At 37.7% G+C, this 13179-nt stretch overlaps 1 protein-coding gene across 3 annotated transcripts in view; it reads left to right on the top strand.

The window, feature by feature from the left end:
• The first annotated feature begins 99 nt into the window (after positions 1-99).
• edc4 (enhancer of mRNA decapping 4) overlaps positions 100-13179 on the top strand; it is a 36630-nt gene continuing 23550 nt past the window's right edge. For 2 of the 3 annotated variants that reach the window (XM_081372436.1, XM_081372437.1), the window contains exons 1-11: positions 100-320; positions 1490-1646; positions 3265-3376; positions 5170-5269; positions 5386-5572; positions 6218-6365; positions 6505-6609; positions 6749-6858; positions 9947-10030; positions 10186-10281; positions 11225-11324. In XM_081372436.1, the coding sequence (XP_081228562.1) occupies positions 233-320; positions 1490-1646; positions 3265-3376; positions 5170-5269; positions 5386-5572; positions 6218-6365; positions 6505-6609; positions 6749-6858; positions 9947-10030; positions 10186-10281; positions 11225-11324 (1287 nt within the window). In that variant the 5' untranslated portion in view covers positions 100-232. Of the gene's footprint in view, positions 321-1138; positions 1218-1489; positions 1647-3264; positions 3377-5169; positions 5270-5385; positions 5573-6217; positions 6366-6504; positions 6610-6748; positions 6859-9946; positions 10031-10185; positions 10282-11224; positions 11325-13179 lie in introns of all 3 variants that reach the window. The other variant, XM_081372438.1, reaches the window with a different exon arrangement.

Consider the following 13179-nt stretch of genomic DNA (forward strand, 5'->3'; position numbering starts at 1 on the left):
TATAAATATTTATTAGTGATCTCTAAAACAGGTTATCTTGTTAAAATGTAAGTTAGATGATTCAGTCCGGAACTAAAGAAATCCCGCCAGCAGAGGCGGGGGAATGAAATGCAGTGAACGCTCAACGGAAGTTGAGGGACGGTTGCAAGCTTTAATGAGGGGCGAGCTCAGATACTAAATTAAACTTGAGAATTTGACGTTTACAGCGAATTAATCCCCCCTTCCCTACTTTATGGCTTCCAGTTCCAATATGGACATAGAGGGCGCGACCCAGCACCTTCGGGACATCTTAAAACTGGATCGTCCCGGTAATTCGGCCGGTAAGTTGCCGGGGAAGGGAGCAGCTAGGCCGCGGTGCGATGATGCTGCGCAGCGCTTGATTTCAGCGCGAGCCACCTGACTATAGTGGCTCAAAAACGCGGGACAACGCTAACTAGATTTTATAAGTGGCAAACATTATTATTTTGTGTAATATTGCGATTGACTAAAAGGGGGTAACGTTTACGTAGCAAATAAGGGCTACACTCCTGCTGGCGCAGCAGCAGCTTTGCTCAAACAGAAAGTGTTGAGTGTTAACAAATGTCATTCAAGAGTCTAAAGCACTTCATATTTATCACTATGCGGTGACTTGATAACCGTGACCACAACAAACATTTTTTAATAGAATTTGAGAGAAGGCATGTATTTTTTTTTTTTTTTTTTTTTTAGAAACCTAGACAACTTTTTGTGCATCATCGCTACGGGGTTTCTGCAGGTCTTAAAAAGTCTTAATTCATCCTTACACAAACGAAGGCCTTAAAAAAGGGCTTACATCAAAACAGAGATTCTTAAATTCATAAAGACATGGAAGTAAATGTTACATACACGTTCTTAAATCAAGATACATTCACTGGAGAAGCAAAATGTTAAATCAAGTCTTGAAAAAAAGTGAAGAGATGCTTAAACCAAAACAAAAATAACGGTCAATGAGTGTTGAAAACTTCCCTTTGAATTAAGTTGGTTTTTCTGATCGCACACTGGCAGATGTTCTTGTTTTAATTATAAAATCACATCATTTTGATAAATTTCTCAGAAATCAAGACTTAATATCTTAAGTCTTAATATCTTTGCTTCTCCAGTAAATGTATCTTGTTTTAAGATTTAGATCTTTTTTTGTACTGGAAAACAAGACAACAACACAGATAAAGAACATTTTTCTTTTCTTTTTCTCCCAGAAGGTACAGTAAACCTTGTCTATATTCTTGTGATTGGGAGCAGAGTGATTCAAACTTGTTTTTTGTTGTTGTAAAAAGAATTAAGTAGTAATGGATACCTGTTGGAAGTTGTATCTTCAACACATGTATATGTTTATCAACAGGAGTGGAAATTAAAATATCTGTAAAGCATAGATGGTAATTCATATTGACATGTTTTGGAAGTAATTTTAGTAAGAGTCTGAGGTTGTACAGGTGCATTTAAGACTTGATTTATCAATCAAATAATTCCACAGATTCCTCTTTGGTAGAGAGCCAGAGAAATCTATCTTTCAATGGAGAGTTGAATGGAGTTTTTGGAGCGGATATTATCAACGCAGGAGGACATGCAGAAATGGTGGAGCCGACTTCTCACAACTCAGACAAACTCAATGGACAGGAAACACAGACCATGTATGTATTTGTTGTCATTAAACATTAATTTTATAATATTATTCTCATTCCTTTAGCAAACTATTATTGTTATGATGACATTATCTTTCTATGATCTGAATTTTCATTATGTACTAAACTTAAAATGGTTTGTTATAATATTTACACTACTGAAAGAAGTCTCACGTTCACGAGCGCTGCATTTATTTGATTTAATATACATGGATAAACTATGTAAAATATAATTACAATTTAAAATAACTGTTTTCTATTTTAATATTTTTTTTAAATGTAATTCTTTCTTGTTATGCCAAGCTGAATTTGCATCATCATTACTCCAGTCTTCAGAGTCACGTGATCCTTCAAAAATCATTCTAATATGCTGATTTGATGCTCAAGAAACATTTCTTATTATTGTCAATAGCTATGTTTCCATCCACCTATTTTTATGTGAGGTTTGGGATAACGTATAAAAAAACCTGTGCATACATTTAAAAAACGTATGCACAAATTTTTTTTCCTGATAAGAAGACATGCACCTAAACTACTATGGAAACACATTTACTGAATAAATCCCTTATTGCAAGGGCTGAACGATTAATCGCACTTTCCATGTAATCGCACTTAAATCGAGATCGCTTATCGCGATTTTAAAATGGCAAAGGCTGCGATTTTTTTTTTTTTTTTATTTTTTTTTTTATGCGCAGCTTGTCATTGATGTACAGCTCTGTAAACGCTGCTCCATCTGAAAGCACTGTGAGTTTGAGTCACTTATAACATGCATTTGAAAAAACAACACGCGTTCAAATGGGGCAGTATTTACTACCAATCAGCCGCACTCCACTGACAAGCTGCGCATAAAATAATCGCAGCCTTTGCCAAAATGTGTGCGGTTTTATTGCGATTAATCGTTCAGCCCTACTCGATGCACAACAAAAAACTCATGTGACTTTGCCTCAGGATGTGATTGGATAACTGGACTAACCAGCGGATCAGTTTCATTGTACAGCATCTTAATTGTTGGTTTGAATATTATGAAATGCCTGAGCCAAAGTTTGTCATCAAAATGATTTGGTTTAATTCCCTCTCAGAAGCGTCTCACATGATTGCGTTCCCAAACCACAGCATCGAAACGCAAAATAACATGACAGCGTTTATTACGCTTCGTCTGCGCGCTCTGAGACGCAATTCATTTATGACATAGAAAGAAAAAAAGAACTACAGTGGCGTCCACGATTGCAGCAACTTCCGTTTTTATTACAGATATTTTGCGCCAATTTACAAGGAAGTGGCTATTTTGTTCTCTTGAACACATGGGATGGAAACGCTGCTTTATTCGCAGATGTGTTTTATGCGATATTCCAATTTTACACATAAGTTACATTTGCATCTTTGGATAGAAACAATAGCTAATGGGGAAAAACATTGTTGCTTAACATTTTTGTGGAAACCGTGATGAAAAGAAAGTTCAAAAGAACAGCATTTATTTGAAATTGAAATCTTTTCTAACATTAGGATTAGGATTATGCCTTAACTGTCACTTTTGATCAATTTAATGCATCTTTAATGTTTGAATGTTAGGGTATGTTGAGTAAGCAGGTTTTTAAAAGATATTTCATAAGTCTGTTTTTTGTACCAGCTGCCTTTCAGGAGATGATGAGTCCACCTGTGTCTCCATCAGAGCAAACAATGTGGAAATTGTGTCCAGCCGTGACTCTAGTATTGACAGTAAGGCTCGTGGTAGCAACAAGGTGTGTAAATTAATGAACTTTTACAAAACTGTTTCTTATTAGCAGTTCAGGGTTTCACGGTCATGAAACCTGAAAATATAAGGAAATTACCATGCCTGGGTCTTTAATCTTTAAAGTCATGGAAATTTCTAGTCAATAAATCTTCCAGCTAGAAAATATTTACTTGGCTAGAAAATTATTTTTTAAAACTATCCACCTTATTTTCGAACGCGGAAGTAAACATGGGTCCAATATCCGGTTTTTGTGCGGCACTTCCGTTTCCTCGCTTCCCTGGGCTAAATAACATATCGATCGCGAAGGATTATGCAGAGTTGATAGAAAAATGTTACACATGCCGTAGCAGATGAATACTACAAAGAACTAAATCCCCGCCTCACTCAGTTAGGGTACCGGACCTGGTTGAAAACACTCATGCATCTAGCTGGCAGAGTGACAAAACTTCACCGGCGCCTTCAGCCCCGCCCTAAACATAGTCGAGCCAACGCTGGACTAATATGGAGGTATTTTGTCATGTCAAATGTATTAATAATGCCATAAGAATGCAACCAAAGCATAGGATGGATAGCAATAAGTAGATGGCTATAAATAGTTGTAAATCATACAAAATAAATGCCATGATCATGCCATTATGCCATGATCACTAGATTTTATACAGGGGTTACTATAATGATTTTGTTTCTCCTTGGAGTTTTTATCATGGTTTTTATTGAGACTTTATAGCCCAGCCACTTTTCTGGTATCGGGTGGTCTTCTATAGGTGCTCACGAAATGAAAAGAACAAACATACGGTCGTTTCGATGGTTTCTTCAAATGTAAAGCTTTTAACCACAGGCGAAGGGATTCCTCAGGCCGGCGACACACTGCGTGTCCGTTTTTATTTCGGCTCCCATGTTAACAGGTTAGAGCGTCTCACAGGCGCGGAAAACGCGTGCATGCTATAAATAGAATCGACGCCTATTTTTCACGCGACACGCAAGCGTTTTGGAAGCGTTTCCAGACAAAATAGAATAGGAAAAGATCTTTGTATTTAATTTTACATGAATACATATTAATAAATTACATTTTGATGTTTGAAATTTTAGGTTTTGACAAATGCAGATATAAATGCAATGAAAAAAATCGATTTTCTAATATTGCACCTGTCAATACAGAACGAAATATTCTGTAGCCTGTTTTGCCGTCAATACTGCCGACGTTGTCTTTGCTGCTATATATATGTTTAACATTAAAGGCCTTCCACAACTCTCTCCCCATTATGTCGAATATAATCACCAATGAATGAGGATCATATGTCACCTAGCAGTGCCGCGTCAGACACGTTTCTGGTGTGCAAAGACATGTAAAACGCCACGCAACAGAAACGCCACGCAGCCAGTGTGTCTCTGGTCGTAGGGCGCCTGATTAAAATGTCAATGATTTCGATGATTAAAACACTCCTGCTCCAAGTAAACCTTTCTTTTGTATCAGTTTATGACAACCTCTAACTGCACAAACAATCCCGGTCTTCCCCGAAGCCATGACGATGAGTTAGTTGTTAGGAACACTTGTTTAATTAACCGATATGGTGAAAAGTGATCAGCGCGCCAGTTACCGGAAGTCTCGCACAAAATACCGTCAACTGGCTGCGTCCGTATTTCCGTTAAAAATAAGGTGAATATAAATTGATATTTAAAAACTAACTATTGGGAAACTCGTAACAATTAATAGGTCAAAATATGTAGAAAGCCTGGAAATTGTTTTATTCTCTGAATCTTTTCCTGACTTTTCCTGACAAGATCATGACTGTCTTACAGGTTAAAATACAGCCAGTGGCCAAATATGACTGGGAGCACAAGTACTACTATGGCAATTTAATAGCCGTGTCCAACTCATACGTGGCTTATGCCATCAGAGGTCGGTTTGCACACTTTTCTGTTGCTGTCTTTGTACATGGCTCATTTAGCACACTCCTTTGAATAAAATGTTGATGGGATTCAAATGAATGGTTTGTAATTGTTTATCGCTCACAGGTGCAAACAATCATTCTATGATTCGCGTGCTGCAACTGGGCTCGACGGAGCGTTCGCTGCTGAAGGGCTTCACCGGTGCAGTCACAGACCTTGCCTTCGCCCACTTGGACTCCACCCTCTTGGCCTGCGTGGATGAGGCTGGAAACATGTTCATTTGGCAGCTCACTAGTCACAACAGCAAAATACAGTATCCTTAGTCTGTAGATGGAAATTTACTAGATTTCTTTATGTTTGTAAAAAAAAAAAAATCACAAAAACAGGAGGGTAATGAGATACCCGAAGGTTCGAGACCACTAATGATGTTTTAAAAATTAGCATCATCAGTGTGTCAAATATACCTTAAAAATAATATTAAATATTTCCTTTTCATTTTATATCACAACTTTCTCCTAAAAATCCTAAATCTGTCTTTTTTTTTTTTCAGGTTTAATAAAAAAAAAAAAAAACTGGATTCACATGTATTTGTAGTAGAAGGTTCACTTTTGATATTCTACTAACTATAAGTAACTTTAATGAGAGTTAGTTGACATGTAGTTGCAGGTAGAGTATTAGTAGACTGGTTAGGGTTCGGGTAAATTGAATAAGTTGACATGTAGTTGCAAAGTTATTTATAATTAGTAGAATATATGTTGTGGGACCATCAAAATAAAGTGTTAGCAGATATTAAGCAGACAGTCTACTAATACTTTTAGAGTTAGTTGACATGTAGTTGCAAAGTTAGTTATAGTTTGTAGAATATCTAAAGTGGACCAATGAAATAGTATTACCTAGTAAAATGCTAATAATAAGCAGGTGAACTGTGATATTTTTCTTTAACATCGATGTCTCTTAGAGATGAAGTGATCGTTCACATCCACAGGCCTGAGGACACTCCACTTAATTCCAACCGCAGACTCATCTGGTGTCCCTTTATCCCAGAAGACAATGATGAGAACCCGGAGGATGCCTGTCAGACATTGGCACTGCTTCATGAAGACAGAGTATGTTTTTTTGTTGTTGATTTTTTTGTGTGGAATTTGACAGCTTTATAACTTTCTTTATGAAATGTCACCATATTATTAGATTTAAAATGTTTTTAACACTATTACTCTCTTAACTGGATTTTTCTTGTACTTGTAGGCTGAGGTTTGGGACCTTGACATTCTCCGATCAAATAACAGCTCATGGCCTGTGGATGCCACTGAACTGAAAGAGGGGTTTATCACCATTAGAGGACACACCGCAGTAAGTCCTGCCATCCTTAACCTGCAGTGCTGTATTAACTAACAAAGAAATGAGATAGATTTAATGTAATCAATGGCGCATACATTTATGTACTTATGTAGTGTCATGTTTAGAATTAAACATTACTTTTTCTGTGCAGCGCATTAGTGAGGGAGCACTGTCCCCTGATGGCACTGTCTTGGCCACAGCAAGTCATGATGGATATGTAAAATTTTGGCAAATCTACATTGAAGGACAGGACCAACCCAGGTACATTCTTGAGACATTATGAAATTGAACACATTGTAAAAATTGTAGGTCTGTAAGTTTTTTTTTGGTAACACTTTATTTTAGTGTCTTTGTTACTCGTTACATGTACTTACCATAGTACTAAAAGCAAATTATGCATACTTACATGCAACTAACCCTCAACCAAATCCTAATCCTACCCTAACCCTATAGTAAGTACATGTAATTGTTTAATATTACTCTCTACTTAAATATATAATTACAATGTAACAATGACACCTTAAAATAAAATGTGACCGCTTTTTTAATTTAAGAAATTAATACTTATTCAGCAAGGATGCATTCATTTGATTAAAAGTGTCAGTAAAGGCATTTATAATGTTACAAAAGATTTATATTTCAAATAAGTTTTGGTCTTTTTACAAAAATATTAAGCAGTACAATTGTTTTCAACATTGATGATAGAATCAAAATTTAACAAATTCTGATAAAAGACCAGAAATGTTTTTTGAGCACCAAATCAGCATATTTGAATGGTTTCTGAAGGATCATGTGATGCTGAAGACTGGAGTAATAGCTGCTTCATGTAGCTTTCGTGTATTTTCCAAATAAAGGTAGGGTAGGCAATTCTTTTTATAAAAACTTTTTGTTATACTGGTTGAACCTCTCTTTACATCCTGATAGCAATCAATAATAGAAGTGGACTAAATTTTAAAACATGTACATATACCTGTACCGGTCTGTCGTGGTGAAGCGGCTCAGCTCTCGATTTACCAGGCAATCTACGTTCCTACTCTCACCTATGGTCATGAGCTGTGGGTCATGACCGAAAGGACAAGATCCCGGATACAAGCGGCCGAAATGAGCTTTCTCCGCAGGGTGGCTGGGCGATCCCTTAGAGATAGGGTGAGAAGCTCGGTCACTCGGGAGGAGCTCAGAGTAGAGCCGCTGCTCCTCCACATCGAGAGGGGTCAGTTGAGGTGGCTCGGGCATCTTTTCCGGATGCCTCCTGGACGCCTTCCCGGGAAGGTGTTCCGGGCATGTCCCACCGGGAGGAGACCCCGGGGAAGACCTAGGACACGCTGGAGAGACTATGTCTCCCGGCTGGCCTGGGAACGCCTCGGTGTCCCCCCGGAAGAGCTGGAGGAAGTGTCTGGGGAGAGGGAAGTCTGGGCATCCCTGCTTAGACTGCTGCCCCCGCGACCCGGCCCCGGATAAGCGGTAGAAGATGGATGGATGGATGTACATATATCTTCTGTGGAAGTCTCAGGACCAAAAAATGTTTGTCCAATGCATCCTGCATCATTGCATCCTGTCAACAAATGTATTTCCATAGCTCCGCGCGCCCTGCTCGTGAACACATCACGTCATCATCAGCACATTCAGTAAAGCTTTGCAGAGTTGTAGACAGAAAGTAACCAAGCGTCGCAAACAAAAAGCTGCCATCTTTTACAGTTCCTCCTGAACCAAAACAAGCTTACGCTGCGCTCACGCCAAGTCGTGATTACCGTAATTACGAGATAGCAACCTGTGAAGTTCTGTTTACGCCCTCAGACTCGGATTTATGCTTTTTTCTGGCAACGCTGTCAATACCAAAATGAATCTGCAGCAGACAGGTAGCACAAGCCAGAGCTCTATAAGTTGTTTACATTCATTATTATTGTAATGTTTTGTGCTTTGAGACCAGGGGATAATTTAACACTGTCTCTGGTTTCGTGATGTTTTGCAGACTCTGCCCTGGTTGTGTTTGTTCATGTGTTTAGGAGGATGCGTGGCTTTAGAGAGCGCTCTGAAGGGAGAGTGGGATCTTATGCTTTCAAAGCTAGCTTGCTATTGCTAGCCTCTCCGAAATTGCCTACCCTACCTTTAATGAAACATTTATTGCGTCTAGTTTTCAAGGGAAAAAATATCTGTACTAATATACATTTATATTATTAAATGCATATAGTAAACTTATGCCATTTGATATTTAAAGAGGTCACATGATGGTTCTAAAAAGAACATTATTTTGTGTATTTGGTTTAATGCAATGTGTTGTCGTGGTTTTAGGTTACAAAAAGTCATTTTACACAATGTACATTATTGTTGCTCCTCTATGCCCCGCCTTTCTGAAACGCATAGATTTTTACACAGCTCATCGTTCTGAAAAGCGCGGTGTGCTCTGATTGGCCAGTGCACAATCCAGTGCATCGTGATTGGCCCGAAAACCTAAAGCATGTGATGGAAATGTCACACCCGTTACCATTTTTGGATCATCAGCTCCCAAAGAAATAATGACAGGTGATAATGTCAGCACTACCATATCAATTCGAGCCCGAATCTGATCGGGAAATGCAGATGACCAAGCTGATCGATCAACTTTGCTTGTTTGAATAGTCAGTAGCAAATTCTTAAAATATGAAAACATACTTACAGGCTGTGTGAGTCAAAGTACCAGACTGTACATGCAAATATGGATTTGCTTTTGGGAATCAGCCTTTGTGCACAGCCGGCCTTGTTCTCTTGCAGGTTCTGGAAACACTGGGTCTTCCGAAAAATGTGCAGCACACAGTTGAAAATTTTAGCTGTACTGTTCTGGAACCGTGTTGTAAATGAAGCTTAAGCACTGTTTTCTAATTGTCGTCTTTTGGAAGGCCAAACTAAGTAGTTTGGCTTTTGCAACGAAAAACACAGTGTTTCCACGACATGGCGGCGCCAGCAGCAACAATAATACGGCGATAAAAAAAGTTACCCCGCCTTTCTTTGCATACATTTGGGCGGTGTTATGAAACCCTGCCCCCACATACTGACGTAGATTTTATGGGGGAGTGTTTGAATGAAGCGTTTTAGGAAGGTGTAGCTAAGTCTTAAACTTTATAACGAATATCTCTTAAGGTTTGACACTTTGAGCTTTGTAACTCTGCAGATCTTATACTTGCGCTAACAGCTACATAACACACTAAAGAAAAAGGAAAACATGAAATCGCATCATATGACCTCTTTAATATGTAATCATACTGTTAATAATAAAAATGAGTATTAACAAGATTTTTCCTCTGAAGCCATCCTGTAATTAAATCAATAACCTACAGTCTGGTAATAAATGCAAGTAACCTTGCTTCTTTTGTAGATGTTTGCATGAATGGCAGCCACATAATGGACGGCCCCTTTCCTGCCTGCTCTTTTGTGACAACCACAAGAAGCAAGACCCTGAGTGAGTCTCAAGTTCATTTAGTCTTCAGTGAACGCAATTACATTTTTGTCACTCTGGGCTTTAACTGTCTTTGCTGTTGTCTTTACTCTTTGAAATTGTGTCTTAGACATGTGCTGTATATCTTTGAACATAAAACCATTTTTATTTTTCTGAAGAGTTCCGTTTTGGCGATTCCTGATCACTGGAGCTGATCAGAACCAGGAGCTGAAGATGTGGTGCACAGTGTCATGGACCTGCTTACAAACCATCAGGTCTGTTTTTAAGCTAAAAGCTGTAATTGAACTATGGAGCTTGCATAATCAATAGAGGTGTTTATATTTTAGATATGCCCTTAGCTGTTCTATGGTGGTGTTCAAGCTTAAAAGATTAGTTCACCCCAAAATTAAAAAAATCGCTCACCCTCATGTCGTTCTAAACCTGTAAGTCATTGGTTCATCTTAGAAACGCAAATGAAGATCTTTTTGATGAAATCTGAGAGATTTTTGTCCCTCCATTGACTGTCCACGCAACTACCACTTTGTTGCTTTGTTCATAAAGAGATTGTAAAACTAATCCACATGAATCAAGCAGTTTAGTCAATTTTCTGAAGATACTGGGTTGTTTTATAGGATGAACAAATTGAATTGAGGCTTTTATTCACATATAAACATTTATCAGCAAACATAAACAGAAGCTCAACCATTCATGCTTGACACGTGAGAACAAACCTCATTGGTTCTTGCGGAAGCTCAAATGTGCTGCGTAACATACAAGAATGAACCTCATTGGATCTTGCAGGTCAAGCAACCATTCTTAAGCTTCCGCTTACCATTTCTAATGTGTGTGTTGATGAATGTTAAGTCTAAATTCAATGTTCATCATATAAATCAATCTGGATTGACTAAACCACTCAATTCATAAGGATTAGTTTTACAATCTCTTATAAACTTTTTGAAGTGACAAAGTGGTAGTTGTGTAGACTGTCAATGGATGGACAGAAATATCAAATTTCATTAAAATATAGGCTATTAATTTGTGTTTCAAAGATAAACAAATGTCTTACAGGTTTGGAACGGCATGAGGGTGAGTAAATGATGACAGAATTTTCATTTTGGGGTAAATTAACCCTTTAAGCATAAAACTTTCGCCTATACCTTAAGTCTATGGATGTGATCTAAATATGAGTTTTAGAAGAACTGTTCATTTGTGTTTCAGGTTTTCTCCAGATCCTTTTAACAGCAGTGTGCTACCCAGCCTGAAGGCCAGTTTGGACCTGTCTGCAGAGTTTCTTATCCTTAGTGATGTTCAGAGGAAGGTCAGACTCATTATTTTATATTTCATATTTAATGCCCACATGTTTTGTTTACTCACTCTCATGGCGTTCCAAACCTGTATGATTTTCTGTCTTCGGTTGAAACCACAATTGGTTATTCTGCAGAGTGTCCATGTTGCTCATTTCCATACAAATTAAATTAAGTCGTTATTCACTGAAACAGTAGCGGTTCTAGCTCATATAGCGCCCTGGGTGAATCTACGGTGGCCGAGAGAGCTGAACGTGCTGCAACTGAAGAAAATGCATGCAAATAAAAAAAGAACACCAACAAATTCAGTTTGACAACACGTTCTGCAAATACTCACAATGCAACCAAATACATAAATGCGCTGCAAAAAGCACAAAGCTCAACATGTAGAAAGCTCAACAACTGAAGAACACGCAAGCAAAAGAAAAAACACCAGAAAATTGAAAAACATCTTTATCAGTTTGACGACACGTGCTGCAAATACTCACAACGCAACTAAATACAGAAAAGCGCTGCAAATAGCACAGACCACAACTGAAATGTTTCAAGGGTACCCCATCAAGTGATGAACCTGTCTGGGACATGTTTATTGTTCAATATCTACTGTTGTTGATGACCTGAAATGTGAGGGTTTGTTTATTGTAATATCCTGATCGTATGTGCGTTGAGTATTTGATAGCATAACATCGTATTCAGATTTGACTGTAATGTTTACATAATTGCAAAAAAAAAACTTAAGAATAAAAAAAATGCTAAAATGTTGTTTTAAACAAATTGTTATAATGATTTTATAATGTCTAAACATAAATCTGAAAGAAAAATTTGGAAATGGTATTTGAGCTATTGTGTAATCCTCTGCTGTCATCTAGTGGTTGTAGTTGAAAATTCATGTTATTTTAATTTTAAGTGTTTGTTTTCCAGTAGAGGACAGCAATCTTCCACTAAACCATGGCACATTATTCATGTTATCACCATGAATGAAACTGAGAAATGTACGTCTTTTTAAAGTGAATTTTTAAAAAAAAATATTTTGCTGTTTTATATAAATGTATATATTTAAATTATTACAAATTGAGGGAAGTTAAAAATATATATATATAAATCCCCCAAAACCACACAACTGTACAGTAAAAATATTAAAATTAGTGATATTACTTTTGTTTAAAAAAATTGTTACAAAAACTTTTCTCTGTCTGTTTCCATAAGTTTGTAGGACCGAAAAATAAATTTTGTTGCCCTATGTGTAATAGCATAGCAAGCAACATAGCAATGTTTTATTATATATTTAAAATTACACTCATAATGATACGTGGCTGCATACATAAAGAAAAATCTGCGGATGCCTTGTCACCTCTGTAAAGATGTCACCCTGGGGTGCGTTTCCCGAAAGCATCGTTGGCCAACTATGGTCGCAAGTTCCGTCGTTACCAATAGAGTTCAATGGACATTGCGATGAACTTGCGACCATAGTTGGCCAACGATGCTTTTGGGAAACGCACCCCTGGGCGATTGCCCATGTCGCCCTTGCCTAAATCTGCCACTGCACTGAAACACTCTCCCTCTGGTGTAGCTCTAAAATGTTATTCATTCAAATGGTTAGTGTTTTGGAAACATTGACGTCAAACCTGATGCAAAACATCTTCAAACACTAATTGTGGATGGTACATGGGAGATATTCTTGAATCTAATAATTGTCTCGCTCCAGAAAAGACTAAAATTAGGTCTGTCTGCAGGTTTTTGGAATTTCAGTTATTTTAGGACAGGTAGAAAGACAAATAGGAAGTATAAAAGCAAATTAAAACCATGGTAAACAATCTAACTCCATCATGTGTACTGTTTAATGGGATTCTTGAGCTTAGGTCAATGTTG

The sequence above is a fragment of the Scardinius erythrophthalmus genome (assembly GCF_964197995.2).
Source record: "Scardinius erythrophthalmus genome assembly, chromosome: 8".
Lineage (NCBI taxonomy): Eukaryota > Metazoa > Chordata > Actinopteri > Cypriniformes > Leuciscidae > Scardinius > Scardinius erythrophthalmus.